This window comes from Brassica napus, chromosome C7 (assembly GCF_020379485.1).
Source record: "Brassica napus cultivar Da-Ae chromosome C7, Da-Ae, whole genome shotgun sequence".
NCBI lineage: Eukaryota > Viridiplantae > Streptophyta > Magnoliopsida > Brassicales > Brassicaceae > Brassica > Brassica napus.
Genome location: NC_063450.1, coordinates 34,002,575 through 34,017,764, shown reverse-complemented (window position 1 = coordinate 34,017,764; position 15,190 = coordinate 34,002,575). Strand labels below are relative to the sequence as shown.

The 15,190-nt window shown below is 37.1% G+C and overlaps 3 protein-coding genes across 3 annotated transcripts; 2 read left to right on the top strand and 1 right to left on the bottom strand.

Annotated features, from left to right (window-relative positions):
* Positions 1-1,567: 1,567 nt before the first annotated feature.
* Positions 1,568-4,385, top strand: LOC106410821 (3-oxoacyl-[acyl-carrier-protein] synthase I, chloroplastic-like). Its single transcript, XM_013851435.3, has 7 exons — positions 1,568-2,129; positions 2,495-2,926; positions 3,211-3,384; positions 3,473-3,586; positions 3,701-3,802; positions 3,920-3,986; positions 4,075-4,385. The coding sequence occupies exons 1-7, from the start codon at positions 1,677-1,679 to the stop codon at positions 4,140-4,142; spliced, it is 1,410 nt and encodes a 469-aa protein (XP_013706889.2). The 5' UTR covers positions 1,568-1,676; the 3' UTR covers positions 4,143-4,385.
* A 2,036-nt stretch (positions 4,386-6,421) lies between these two features.
* On the top strand, positions 6,422-10,464 carry LOC106411275 (DNA replication licensing factor MCM3). Its single transcript, XM_013852004.3, has 15 exons — positions 6,422-6,646; positions 6,724-6,830; positions 7,039-7,247; positions 7,334-7,464; positions 7,568-7,806; positions 7,881-8,117; positions 8,197-8,351; positions 8,446-8,654; positions 8,734-8,893; positions 8,985-9,184; positions 9,279-9,338; positions 9,413-9,502; positions 9,600-9,778; positions 9,869-10,088; positions 10,169-10,464. The coding sequence occupies exons 1-15, from the start codon at positions 6,584-6,586 to the stop codon at positions 10,223-10,225; spliced, it is 2,316 nt and encodes a 771-aa protein (XP_013707458.1). The 5' UTR covers positions 6,422-6,583; the 3' UTR covers positions 10,226-10,464.
* A 1,612-nt stretch (positions 10,465-12,076) lies between these two features.
* LOC106411046 (la-related protein 6A) lies at positions 12,077-14,889 on the bottom strand. The gene is made up of 11 exons (XM_013851722.3): positions 14,453-14,889; positions 14,284-14,365; positions 13,832-13,926; positions 13,634-13,699; positions 13,446-13,525; positions 13,266-13,350; positions 13,122-13,169; positions 12,957-13,022; positions 12,711-12,866; positions 12,542-12,617; positions 12,077-12,440 (listed from the first exon to the last, which is right to left on the bottom strand). The coding sequence occupies exons 1-11, from the start codon at positions 14,744-14,746 to the stop codon at positions 12,256-12,258; spliced, it is 1,233 nt and encodes a 410-aa protein (XP_013707176.2). The 5' UTR covers positions 14,747-14,889; the 3' UTR covers positions 12,077-12,255.
* Positions 14,890-15,190: the final 301 nt, after the last annotated feature.

Here is a 15,190-nt window from a genome sequence, read left to right as displayed (position 1 = left end):
TAAAAGATTAAAAAAAATATCTCTATCTTTTTCAATGTTCAATTTGAAGCTTATTATGCGAAAATCATACGCAAATATAGGCAATTGGTTGGAATCTCTATATCTTTATATTCTTATAAATTTTAAATTTATTGTTTCCTCTTGTGCAAGCAAATCAATTACCGAAGTAATAGATCAATTGGTTGGAATCAAATATATTCTTATAATTAGTGTAATTATGGTTACAGTTTCTATATTTAATAGGTACATTAAAGATACGACATTGAAGATATTATGTTTTGATTAATAGAAGATATTGGCTTTTGAGTTTGTATTTATTGATTTGTTTTTTTATAAAGCTTAGAAAATCAGTGGGATGATTGGTTGGTTGATACATCCTATAAAGAAAACGAAAACTATAGGTGGTTTGACTATTGTACATCGATCGATGCATGATGTAAGTTGACTATATAAAACTTGAGCATGATCATTTCAAATTAAAGTATAGGTAGGTTATATGCATTTGTTATATTGTAGTTAATATATTTTAAATATTACATAAGTCAAGTAATTCACGTTTTCGTAAAAATAAAATTCAACTTCATTATTGGGCCGTATTCGTCTGTAATAAGCTACGTTAAATATGATATATTTTTAGGTTCATTTAATGACATTAAGTTTAAATTTCATTAAGGAAAACTCATTAATTTAACTGAAAAAGACAAGCATTAAAATATGTAGATTCATTTAATGACATTAAGTTTAAATTTGATTAAGAAAAACTCATTAGTTTAATTTAATTATCAGTGGCATAAAAGTGTAAATAAGTTAGAAAACTTAGGAGTATTTTTTAATGAGTACTTCTCATTTAATAATATAGATGCTTCCACCAGAGTACAATCAGTTCACCGACCTTACCTACCATCTCTAGTATTAAATTGCCATCCGAGTGTTTATTTTCCGGTTATTTGTTTGCCTTTATTATTAATAGATGTTGTTTGTATGTTTTTAACTTTGATAATTAGATTTTTTTTTTTTTAATATATGGTATATTTTATAAGTTTTAGAAAACGAGAGCTCGACTATGAAATGTCTTATTTTACTGGTAGTTGTAAGAAAGCAGGCTTTCAGATAAACCGAGCCAAGTGGCATCTCTTATCTTGTGCTGCTGTGCACGAGAGCTCAACTCCAATTTTCTTAAAAACTTACAGTATAAAGTTTTATATTTAATATTTGAAATACCTTAAAGTTGAACCTCACTTTTTAAAAACAATAATAGATCAAAAATACCCTACATTTGAGTTTATGGTTTAATAATTATTGTTTAGATTTTAGTATTTAGAAGATGGGATTGGATTTATAAATAGTTTTAAACATTTATAAATGAGTTAAGAAAGCTAGTGTAGTCTTTTTATCAAAAAATTAAAGTATTTATAAAAGTGATTATAATTTAAAGGTGAATGGCGGTAAATCAGAATTTTCCTCAAAAATAATAAGTGTACGGCCGAAAATAAAATAGTTATAAAAGTTAGGGACTAAAAGAAAAACTTCATCTATTTCTTTTCGGTGGTTTTTAAAAATCAACAGCTCGTGAAATCTGACGAACTGAAGCTGTCTTAGCAAACGCACATCACATTTTGCACAACATCGTACTTATCGCCTCCCTCTCCCTCTCCCTCTCCCTCTCCGCCTCCGCCATGCAATCTCTTCAATCCTCCTCCCTCCGCGCTTCTCCGCCGAACCCACTTCGAACACCTTCGAACCGCCAATCCCATCAGATCACCAATGCGAGACCCACCATGAGACGCTCCTTCATCTCCGCATCAGCCTCCGTCTCCGCTCCCAAACGCGAGACGGATCCGAAGAAACGCGTCGTGATTACCGGAATGGGCCTCGTCTCCGTCTTCGGCAACGACGTCGATGCTTACTACGAGAAGCTCCTCTCCGGCGAGAGTGGAATCAGCTTGATCGATCGATTCGACGCCTCCAAGTTCCCGACTCGATTCGGTGGCCAGATCCGTGGGTTCAGCTCCGAAGGGTACATCGATGGGAAGAACGAGCGGAGGCTTGACGATTGCTTGAAGTACTGCATTGTCGCTGGGAAGAAGGCTCTTGAAAGTGCCAATCTTGGTGGTGATAAGCTCAACACGGTACTACTCTCTTTAGATTGATCAAAGTTCAAATCTTTAAGACTGATTCAGTTTAAAGTTCATGTCTTTTAGTCATGAGTTTGGTTTCTCTTTGATGGGTTTAACCAAATTTTTCAACTTGTGGGTGTTCTTGTAGATCGATCAAAGTTCAAATCCTTAAGACTGATTCAGTTTAAAGTTCATATCTTTAGTTATGAGCTTGATTTATCTTTGATGGGTTTAATCAAAGTTTTCAACTTTTGGGTGTTCTTGTAGATTGATCAAAGTTCAAATTTTTAAGACTGATTCAGTTAAAGTTTGCGTCTTTAGTCATGGGATTTGATTTATCTTTGATGGGTTTAACCAAAGTTTTCAACTTGTTGTAGATTGATAAGCAGAGAGCTGGAGTACTAGTTGGGACTGGTATGGGTGGTTTGACTGTGTTTTCAGACGGTGTTCAAGCTCTAGTTGAGAAAGGTCACAGGAGGATCTCTCCCTTCTTTATTCCTTATGCTATCACGAACATGGGTTCTGCTTTGTTGGCGATTGATCTTGGTCTTATGGGACCGAACTACTCTATTTCAACCGCTTGTGCTACTTCTAACTACTGCTTTTACGCGGCTGCGAACCACATTCGCCGTGGTGAAGCTGATATGATGGTTGCTGGTGGGACTGAGGCTGCTATTATACCTATTGGGTTGGGAGGTTTTGTTGCTTGCAGGGCACTGTCGCAGAGAAATGATGACCCTCAAACTGCGTCAAGGCCGTGGGATAAACAGAGAGATGGTTTTGTCATGGGTGAAGGTGCTGGTGTGCTGGTATGTCTCACAAATTCTTACCCTTCACATTGAACTACTAATTTGCATACAGTTTGCTCTTAGTGTTTGGGTCTAATTGAAATCGTTGGGTTTGATCAGTGCTGTCTGTAGCTGAGGATCCTTACTCTTTTTGTTGAAACATTTGTTCCCATAGTTGATTAGCTCAAGAAATGTCATTGAATTTGAATTTCTCTAACAAGTTGGTTTCATCCACCATGAGATTGACTGGTACATGTGACATATTGTGTACATTGATTGTCTTAATTTGTTATATGCTCTAACAGGTGATGGAAAGCTTGGAACATGCAATGAAACGTGGTGCTCCAATTGTAGCAGAGTATCTTGGAGGTGCTGTTAACTGTGATGCACATCATATGACTGATCCAAGAGCTGATGGGCTTGGTGTCTCTTCATGCATTGAGAGCTGCCTTGAAGATGCTGGTGTATCCCCCGAGGAGGTAACAAGAACTAACTTTTCATTTTATTACGTGTTACATTTCCTACTTGTATTATTCATAGCTTGTGATTGTTTGAACGTTTTTTCAGGTAAACTACATCAATGCCCATGCAACTTCAACTCTTGCTGGTGATCTTGCTGAGATCAATGCCGTTAAAAAGGTGTTCAAAAGCACTTCAGGGATCAAAATCAATGCCACTAAGGTTCGTCCCCAACGCTCAATGCTATTTTTAATGATCTTCTCCCCTTTTGTTTCTTGTATTGGTTTGCTTTGCGTTTCCTAAACATGACAGTTTTGTGAATGCATCATGTTACAGTCTATGATAGGTCACTGCCTCGGTGCAGCTGGAGGTCTTGAAGCCATTGCCACTGTGAAGGCTATCAACACTGGATGGCTTCATCCCTCTATCAACCAATTTGTACGTATTAATCTCCCCTTTAAGAAATAATTTATTCAATTCGACATAATCCATAGCAAAAAACCTTAGTTTTCTTTGTTTTTAAGACTCTTAACACACTGTTGTTTGTCATTGTAGAACCCAGAACCAGCAGTGGACTTTGACACGGTCGCAAACGAGAAGAAGCAGCACGAGGTGAATGTTGGTAAGTGACGACCAGCATTCTTTGTCATTTGATTAAAGACCGACGATGGCTTCTCTGATAAAGCCTGTATGTTTTCTTTTTGGTGCAGCCATATCAAACTCGTTTGGGTTCGGTGGACATAACTCAGTCGTGGCATTCTCTGCATTCAAACCCTGATTCCTTCATACCCTTTAGATTCTCTGCTCCATCGCCATTATCTTCCTTGCAGCTTCCTGGTTCAGTTCCATTCAGTTTTTTCTTTTTTTTTTTTTTCTTATTGTTCCTTAAGCTGGTTGAGATTTCGGATTTTGTTTCTGTACGGAATGTTGTATCTTAGTTCCTTTCATACTTTGCCTAAACAAAACCTAGAATCTTTGTAGCAAGGGTGTTAGTGTCAGAATAAAACTCAAGGGATTTTCATTTTTTTTCCTCAACAAGATATGTACCTCTCTTTCTCTACTTAGAAAAAAGTTGATTTCAATCATTTACGATGAGATTCCAAATCTTTTAAAGTTGAATTTAATTGATTTGTTGTAACTGAGAATTTGAACTGATTTGTAGTAAAATGACAAATTTACTATTATTCAAACACAAATTTTAAAAAACTTATTTAATATTCATTGTTATTCAACTTGATATTTCATAAAATACTCTAATATCTATTGTTATTGAAAATATTTTAAATTATAATTTTTAAAGCTTTCAAGTGATTTTAAAGTGTTTTAGTTGAAATTTCTTAGTCTAAAGAAACAAAATTTCTTGGTTTTAGATGAGATTCTAGAGTAATTTAACAAAATTATATTAAACTCTACAATTCATGTAAAATCATCTAAAAACTTAATAAAAATCAAATCACTTCAAAATCTAGATTGAATACACCCCATAAATTTTTTATAAATAGACTTAAACCTCTCATTGAATAACACCATATTTTAAATAAGATTATAAATATCATATCTTATAACAAAAGATTTTAAAATATAATTTAGAATTATCATCCGAATAACAGTGGACTATGTTTAGATTTAAAATACTAAAATACATCGTTAAATAACACTCTCTAAATTTAAAGCTAGTGGACCATTAACAATACTCGCAAGTTTGGGTCATGTTTTTCAAATTCAAATCCTTAGATGATTTATATGCACAAACTATGTTCAGTGAATAATATTTCATATTTGATAATAATACACTAAATTTATACATTTTTACGTATATAATAAAAATAGACATAAAGTATTTGATGTAAGTTTTGAATACATATTTTAATATTAATTTAGTGAAAAATCAGGCTATTCCAACTGGTACTATTGTCGTCACATCAACTCTGAGCGCTGCTATAGATGCTCCATCTTCTTCTTATACGCTGAAGGTAAAATTAGTTGGAAAAAAGCCTACGGCCGGAATAAGTCCACCTAGATGGAAACCGATTCATGATCACTAAAAACAATGAGAGTAAGAATCAATAAAAAATTGGATAGAACCTCAAAAGAAATTTTTTTTTGTTTTCAGATTAGATCAGACTAAGTAGATGACATTCTAAAACAGAATTTTCATTTCTTCTTTTTTTCGTGGAGAAGTCTTGAACATCAAGCTCATTTAGATACATATGATTCATTTCTTTTACTGAAAAAAACTTAATCCATCAATTTTCCATAACATGTGGATGTTAAGGCAAAATCAGACCTAAAAAGTGGAACAAAGAACCAATTCAACAGCATAATAAAATATGATGAGTTGGTTATATTACAGAGCTACTATGTTTTCAAAACAAACACACAGAAGATTAAAAAAAAGACACAACATTATTGCATATTTAAGTAATTTCCTTTTTCAAGTAAGGCACATATTGTAAGTAATTTTTTTTAAGTAACGCGCACACGCATATTCTAAGTAATTTTTTTTTAAGTAACACGCATATTCGAGTAATTTTCTTTTTTCAAGTAACGTGCATATTCTATTAATTTCCTTTTTTTGGAAATGTTTTAGAAGAAATGCATAACATTTGTTTTACTTTATTTGAGAAAAGTAAATTATCATCTATAAATAAATGCACGTGTTTGATTTGTAAATCACATGAACGATCGAGTGTGTTTTTCCATCCCTAATAGACCAAAAAATCGCCCTTTTCCAGCTGACTATCAAGTCAATTCGGATTGCAATTTCCTTAATCGGCAATAGCTGTCGAAACTAACATCTCGATGTCCGTCAAAGGCTTTTGAGAAGATACCACGATTAGCATAAAGGCGCGAGATTGGATTTGCTTACACCAAAATGCACAATATTTTGATTGGATACCTTCCAAAATGCACAATAACTTATTTGAATGATATTTGATATCAAATGACCGCTCTACAAGTCCATTAAGATATCTTTACAAATCGGTTTAGATATTTTGTTCGGTTTTTGGATTCAACTATAAATTACCCAGGCTTGGTTGGTTACAGAAAAGCCCAATTTAAATCCGGGCCAACACTACTCTCTATCATCCCGCCAAAAAGGGAACATGTCATCTCTCACTTCCCGCTAATAACCCCCCCTTCCTTAGGTCTTATCTCAGTCAATAATTTACTACTCCGAGTTCAAAGGAAGAAGAAAAGAGATTCATTTTGTAAGAGATGGATGTACCGGAGGAGACGAGGCTTCGCCACAAGCGAGATTTCATCCAGTTCCTCGAAAACGTAACTCCCTCTCTCTCTCTCTCTCTCTCTCGAGCCATCACAATCTTGTATTCGTATAACTGTGTTTGATTTTGTAGATCTACATGGATGAAATAAAGGCGCTGGTTCAGAACAAGCGTCACCGTCTCATTGTGAATGTATCTGACATCCATACCCACTTCCGCGAATCTGAATCTTCCTCTAGGTTCCTCCTCTTACCAATCTCTAGCTTTCCTATATCCTCCAACTCCTTATTAGTAGTAGAATTGTAAATCAATTTGCGATTCCTGGAGTTTTAGGGTTTTTTTCAATTTGGGGATTTCAATTTGGACCAGCATGTTTAGATTTCTATTGTTTGCCTCAGTTAACTGTTATTTTCTGAGTTGAAGTTGAGTCCTTTTGTTTTTGTGTAGGATACTGAAGAATCCAATTGAGTATATGCAATCGTTTTGCGACGCAGCCACTGAAGCTACCCGCAATATTGACCCTAAATACTTGAAGGAAGGTGAGCAAGTCCTTGTCGGATTCGAAGGTCATTTTGTCTCTCGCCGTGTCACTCCTAGAGAGCTCCTCTCTGAGTTTATTGGGTCTTTGGTCTGTGTTGAGGGCATTGTCACCAAATGTAAGCCCTCTTTTTTTAAAAAAAATTCTACTCTTTCTTGTTTTTTTCTGAAGAGTTAAAGTCACTGACATATGTTTTGCTTTCAGGCTCTCTTGTGAGGCCAAAGGTTGTTAAAAGTGTACACTTTTGTCCATCGACCGGTGAATTTACCAATCGAGAGTATCGAGACATAACGTCCCATGCCGGTTTACCCACTGGCTCTGTCTATCCCACTAGGGTAATTACATACTTCTTTAAATCTGATGTTGTTCATCTACCTTTTTTATTGCTGGAAGATTTGCCTGTTGCTGGAAGATTTGCCTTTTTTTTTTGGTTTTCAGGATGATAATGGCAACTTATTGGTGACTGAGTATGGTCTGTGCAAGTACAAAGATCACCAGACCTTGTCGATTCAAGAAGTGCCTGAAAACGCTGCTCCTGGTCAGCTTCCACGAAGTGTTGATGTCATTGCTGAGGATGACTTGGTTGACTCTTGCAAGCCAGGAGATCGAGTGGCTATTGTCGGTATTTACAAAGCTCTTCCAGGCAAAAGCAAGGGTAGCGTTAACGGAGTCTTTAGGTGCGTGTTTTCTTACAATCTCGATATGTTACTTTTTTCACTGTGATAATCCTGACCGAGTTTTATCTGTGTAGGACTATTCTCATAGCCAATAATATCTCTCTGCTCAACAAAGAAGCAAATGCACCTATATACACCCCACGAGACCTACAGGAGATTAAAAAGATTGCAGCAAGGGATGATGCATTTGATCTCCTTTCTCGTTCCTTGGCACCTTCTATTTATGGGCACGCTTGGATTAAGAAAGCAGTAATACTACTGATGCTTGGCGGTATGGAAAAGAACCTCAAGAACGGAACCCACTTAAGAGGGTAAGTTCATGCTTAGAGACATTTTTCAGTTTCCGTTCACTTGTATGACTCTTTCTAATCAAATTTTGTTTGCCTTCAGGGACATCAACATGATGATGGTTGGTGATCCATCTGTTGCCAAATCTCAACTTCTGAGAGCAATAATGAATATTGCACCGTTGGCGATATCAACTACAGGCCGTGGTTCTTCAGGTGTTGGGTTAACTGCTGCTGTGACGTCTGACCAAGAAACAGGTAAAAGCACAATTAAAGCCTTTTTTTCAACAATGGCTAGAAAAAGGTCCCAACTGCTTTGTCTCATGAAACTCAATTTTCTTTTTCTCGTCAGGGGAAAGAAGACTAGAAGCTGGTGCAATGGTCCTCGCTGACAAAGGTATCGTCTGCATTGACGAGTTTGATAAGATGAACGATCAGGACCGAGTTGCTATACACGAAGTGATGGAGCAACAGACTGTTACAATCGCCAAAGCCGGTATCCATGCATCACTCAATGCTAGATGCAGTGTGGTTGCAGCAGCAAATCCCATATATGGAACCGTAAGTTTGCATAGAACTCGTCATGATCTGTTGACCAGCAAGTATCTCTTGTTCTAATAATCTACTCTTGTGCCTGCAGTATGACAGATCATTGACTCCAACAAAGAACATTGGACTTCCAGACTCGCTGCTCTCTCGTTTTGATCTGCTGTTTATTGTGTTGGATCAAATGGATGCTGGTATCGATAGCATGATATCGGAACACGTCTTGCGCATGCACCGTTACCAAAACGATAGAGGTAGCCTACAAATCATATATCTCTAGTTTACTAAACATTTCATTCACAATCAATGACTTAAGGCATGTCTGCCTTTTTGAGTGAATTATAGGGGAGGCAGGGCCAGATGGGAACTTGCCGTATGGGAGAGAGGAAGATGGTGAAAGTGAAGTGTTTGTTAAGTATAACCGAATGCTGCATGGGAAGAAGAAGAAAAGAGGCCAAACAAATGAGAAGACTCTTACGATTAAGTTCCTGAAGAAGTACATTCACTATGCCAAGCATCGAATTCAGCCAGAGCTCACTGATGAAGTGAGAGACTGAACTTAAACTTGCGCATTTACGTATTTGATATCTGATAAAAGCTTTTCCACTAAAATCTCTCTTTGGTTAATTGATTCTTCAGGCATCGGAACGTATCGCAGAAGCATATGCAGATCTCAGAAATGCAGGTTCTGATACTAAGGTAAATCATTTCGCTGAGTGTTATGCTTTTGTCTTAGGAAACCTGTATTTACATGATCATACACATCTCTGTAGACTGGAGGTACGCTTCCGATAACAGCAAGAACTCTAGAGACAATAATCCGTCTTGCCACAGCACATGCCAAGCTGAAGTTGAGCAGAAAGGTAACAAACCATCTCAAATCTTCTGTTTTGTCTTCCTGGTCGTCGTGAATAAATTGTACTAAGTTTCACTCTTAAAATGATATCTTTGTTTTTGAAGGTTACGAAAACCGACGCAGAGGCTGCCTTGAAGCTGATGAACTTTGCAATATATCATCAAGAACTGACAGAGATGGATGAGCGTGAGCAGGAAGAACGTCAAAGGGAACAATCAGAACAAGAAAGAACACCAAGTGCTCACAGAGGCAATCCAGAGAATGTCTCTGCAAACGTCGAAAGGTAGCTAATTTGATTTCTTCCATGGAATCCAATATCGCAGCTATCTTAATCCTAATGCATTGTTCTTTTCCTTTTTGCTGGTTCGCTCAGTGAAACAGCAGATCCGATGGACGTAGATGAACCTCCCTCGGAGCAATTTAGTGGCACGGTCTCTGCAGCAAGGATTGAATCGTTTGAGCGAGTTTTTGGGCAGCACATGAGGACAAACAGGCTCGACGACATTTCTATTGCTGATATAGAGACAGTAGTCAACAACAATGGAGTTGGAGCTTCTCGTTACTCTGCAGATGAGATTATGGCTCTATTAGAGGTACATCACAAAACTAGCGTCTCACTTTTTATTTGCTTAAACATTTCCTCGTTACTTACCTATTTGTGGCTTTTATGCAGAAACTGCAAGATGATAACAAAGTGATGATCAGCGACGGAAAGGTCCATATCATTTGATCCTTCATGAAGACATGCACCTGAAGAAGTATTTTCCTCATATTAGAACTCAAAGTAGTGGTACTGGGAGAAGAGAAGCTATTGGGGACCAAAGTATCTTTTCTATTTAAATCATACTTTTTAATTCGTCTTTGCATCTATTATTTAAGTAACGCAAATCTTTTGCTAGTCAGTGTCGCTTTCTTCCTAAAGATCTTGTGTACCTTAACAATCCAACCTCTTCGTTAAATTCTCACTCATTCAGCCTTGCACAATTATTTATTGAGAGTTTTACGTATGTAGGTACTTTGGGCTTTCACTTTTACAGTTTAACATACTCCTAGCTGGTGGTGTAGTTTGTGCCCTTGATTTTGAATTACTGTGATGAAAATGCCCTTTAGAAAGAGTCTAGTAACTAGAACTGTGCAAATATTAGTTAGGTTTTTTTAGGTTGCAATTAATAGTTGGTAGGTATATGGAGTCTTGCGCTTTTATAATTTATAGTGACCATTGGATTGGTGCAAATTAAATTTGATCTGATGGATGTGTGTTTAGACGTTTTGTGCTCACGTAACATAAGAAGATTTTTATTTTGTGATTAATTGTACGGTAAGTTTTTTTAGTTGTGCATATGGTCCTCAAGGTGATTGGAAACATAATGTGTGGTTGGTTTGGGGATGAACTGTTATGTTCAACAGAAGATGTGGTTAGTAAAAACACACATTGTGGTCAGGGTCATAGCGTAGATGTGTCATTAAAAAGGTAGTTGAAACTAAAAGTATGGTCAATTCTTTGAAACACATAATTTGTTTTTAACAACTTTCCCTAACCATTAAAATTGCCATGATTGTGGTTATGGAGAAATTATTTTATAGGTAAGCATGGTTATAAAGTTTAGATCCTTGGCTTATTGACGTGGTGAGACAAGTGTGGTTATAAATTTTGGATCTTTTATTTTTTTTCCCAACTTTTTCACCTTTCGTTTTCAATCTGACAGTCCATTAAACAAAAAAATCAAAATATAGAGGAAGAGAATCATATATTCCCTATTAAAAGATGTATGACATCAATATTCTTAGCTTAAGCTTTGGTTTCACCATCTTTCATCTTGAGATCTGCGAGCAAAAAGAAGAGTGAAGAATCGAAAGTGACTCAGACTTGACTAAGACGACACGGTGAGAGCGAGCGAGCTTCACCTGTGAACGTTAAGTTTTCTTGAGATCCAACGGTGGAACGTTGTCATCATCACCTCCGACTGAATCACCTTTTTAATATTTTTTATTTTTTTGGATTCTTTCCCCATAAAATAAAAATTGCTATTGAAGAGAAAGTTAATTATTTGAGGAGTTTGGTCATAATAACATAAAGAAAAAGATAACTACTTGAGCAGTTTGGTCACGATAAATATAAACGTAAAGAGAAAGATAACTATTCGAGAAGTTTGGTCACAATAAATGTAAAGAAAAAAAGTAGTTAACTGAATTCTAGTTTGGAGGTAATTTAGACAATAACACGTAAGAAAATACTTTACAGGGAGAAAGTATGCTAGAGTGATACGAAGTAGAGATAAAATATATCTTGATCTCCTTACACACAAGAACATTTATGTAATAGCAGGTCATAAAGCATGTTTAGAAGTACACTTCTAGCCAGAAATGCCTTAAACCCTTAAAGGCCCAGCGTAAAGTAACCGAGAATGTAAACTTCTCTTAAGGGAATCTCCATTTCTTAAAATTATTCTCTCATTGGAGTCTTGATCAGGTTCTCCGGGTAAGGACCCCCAAACAACACCAATGTTCTGTATTACTGTATCCGTGATATGTTGAGTAATTAATGAAAACTTGAAAAAAATAGAGGAAACAACAAAAAAAAGAGCACATGAAAATTTTCCATTCAAGAACATTCACAACAACACAAAAGCTACAACACCCAAGCGAGGATTCAGAGTACTTGCAGATGCCAAAAGAAAACCCAACACAACATCTCTATTCATAACTACATACATGTTTCACATTTTAAGCGGAAACGAAACCACCCACATGAGAAATCCATCAAACTTCGTGGCTAGCTTGAGCAGACGTGGGAGGAGTAGAAAGCGGTTTCCCACGTCCCATTGTGAACCCTCTCGTCCCATCAGGCATTTTCGGGCCGGGCGGACGCTTTGAGACCTCCACCGGATGATGATGATTATAATTATGATGGAACGATGATGAACTTGATGGTGAGGTTCCATGTACTGTGGCAAAATTACGAAAAAAGATTGGGTCTCAAAATGTCATTACCACTTTCAACTGTAGCAACAAGATGGATTTTACTCTCTTAAGAAAGTACCAATACCGTTGCTGCCTTGATGATTCTGTCGCCTTCCCCGTCCCCTAGTTCTGGCTTTGTTTCCATTTTTATCACCCCCATCCTGAAAATGATTAAAACCAACAATCTGCAATCAAAAACAGCCGTTTTGTATCCTAAGCTTAGTAGAAAGCAATGAAAATAAGATGGAAGTTACGTTATCAGTCGGAGTATCAGAATGATGGTGACGGTGATGCTGATGTTCATTTGAGTTTCTGTTCTCCTCACCTCCAGTTTGATCATGCACTCGGCCTGTATTGTCCTTCTCTGGATCTACTTCCTTCCTAGCTGGTCTTCTCTGTGCATACTTTACCTATGGTGAATAAGCGGTGAACTTTATAAAAGCTATCGTTTGATTCCATATGTATGTTTCAGTTAAAAAGATTCTTCGGGGATTACTTACTGCTTGTTCAAGAAGCTTAACTCGCAACCCATTTCTCCAGTCTTGCTCGTTATTCAATGTAGCTGCCTGCACCAATTAATAAAAGTAGGTAAAGACTCTCTCATTCCTTAAAACAGATCCAATTAAATATCAAACCCATCGGTGAAACTTATAATTGACACTCACCGCTTTCTCAGCTGCCTCTACTGTTTCATATTCCACAAAGGCATGTAACTACAGCCAAAAGAAGAAAATGCCAAATACTTACAAACAGATATATAATACTTAATTGTGATTCCATATAAGAAAGTTCTCCACGAAGTTCCTTACTCTGGTTCGGATGAATTTGTCCTTCTTACAACCCTTCTCTGATTCTTCAGCAGCATTTGGATCACATATGGATACACTTTTAATGCTACAGTTGGAAAGAAATTTTAGTCAGCAAGTATGTATCAATTATATAACCGGGAGAAAGAAGTAAATGAAAAGATAGATAAAGCTAAGGCCTACCTTCCAACTTTACCAAATATGGCACGAATGTTCTCGTCTGAATGATCCTCCGGCAGATTTTCTACCAAAACAGTGAAAACCTATGGTACACCAGATTAGGAGCGAATGTAAAATCCAAAAGGAAGCAAATAAACAACACATGAGGTAGACCGAGAGAGAAGGAGGTTCATGTTTGAGGCAAATAATACCTTTGGATCCCTGGCCTCAGGAAGAGGACTCAGACGCTTCACCTTCTTCCCATCCGAGCTAACAACCTGCAGGGTTGACCAGACAGATACTCAAAATTCGTCCGATTTTCATGTGGTATATAACTTTACTTCCCTATCGCTATATTACTCCCAGCCATTTCCATTCATAATATTTGTAAGTATTATGAAGAAGCTTACAAGAAATGACGACTCCTTCAAGGCTGATACTATTAAATCAAGGTCGCGAGTGAGCTTCTTCATTTTATGGAATGTAGCAATGCTTGATATGGGAACTGCGTAGGAAAAAAAAGAAGGCCAATGTAATGTTAATGGGGTAACATTAAAAATTGTTTCAATAAAACAACGAGATTTTTATCAGCAACTTAATTTTAGCCAACTTCTATCATAGAGTCCATCACCAGAAGTTTTGAGAGAGGAAAGCCAAGAAGTAACTCTGCCTCTTTTACCAAAAAAAAAGAAAAGAAAAAGTAACTCTTCCTCAAGTACACATCAGTTGCAATATCTCTATTAAAGTGTGTTTTTTTAGTCAACTGCGTATCAAGCAATGTCATAAAGTTTCAAACTTTCAGTTGTCCATGTTTCAAGTACCAGAGAGTAAACAAAACTACATGAACAAATCCTCAACTCACCAAAGCCTTTCTTGTTCTTCTTCATAGCATTGAGAAGAAACTTGTCAGTAGGCAAATTCTCGTCACTAAAGTAGTACTCAACCTGCAACAAAAAACATTGATTGAAAACTGAAATCTTACAGCAAACTAACGTTGCAGGACAGAACAAGAACGAGCATAGACCCCTTGCCTGTCTGATGATCTTCTGCTTCAACTCATCATTCGAAACAACAGCAACCTCGGTCTCCACCGGATGATCGCCGTGATCGTGATCGCGATCCTCGCCGACGTTTCTCTCGTGGTCTAAATCGTCATCTGACGGTATCTCCGAGACGACGACAACGCCATCGGAAGATACAGCAACTGGTGAAGAATCGACTTCATGTGACGGCGGCTGCGGTTGCGGTTGGGAAATATCCGCGGTTGAGCCAATCGCGTCTTCAACTGCTTGCGGTTTGACGGTGGAGATGGAAGGCGTCTCCATACTCACGGAGAGAAGAGGAAGAGACGACGAAGAAGAATGAGTTGGAAAAAAAGATCGTCCCGCCCCTCTTTTTTCTTTTCTTGTGTCGTCGTCTCTCTTCCTCTTACTTCTCAGCCGACGCGTCTTCTCCTTCTTCGGTTTTTTATATGATCAAGACTTTTTCGTGGCCGGTCAAAGGTTAGTTTCGTTATTTTCCAAAACGGCATCGTATTAGCTAGCAAACTTCATTAGAGGTGTCTATAACGGGCTTTAATATAGCCAGGCCATTTAAGAAGCTTGTTTTACGCAAGTCTCATGATAATGCCATGATCCCATCAATTTGGCAGACTAGTCCTTCTTCTGGGATGTTTTCTTAATAGTTTTCATGTACTTTAGATCGAAATTTTGCAGAAACAATGTATTTTTTTAAACTATTTTATATATATATATATACTAGGTGTCGTA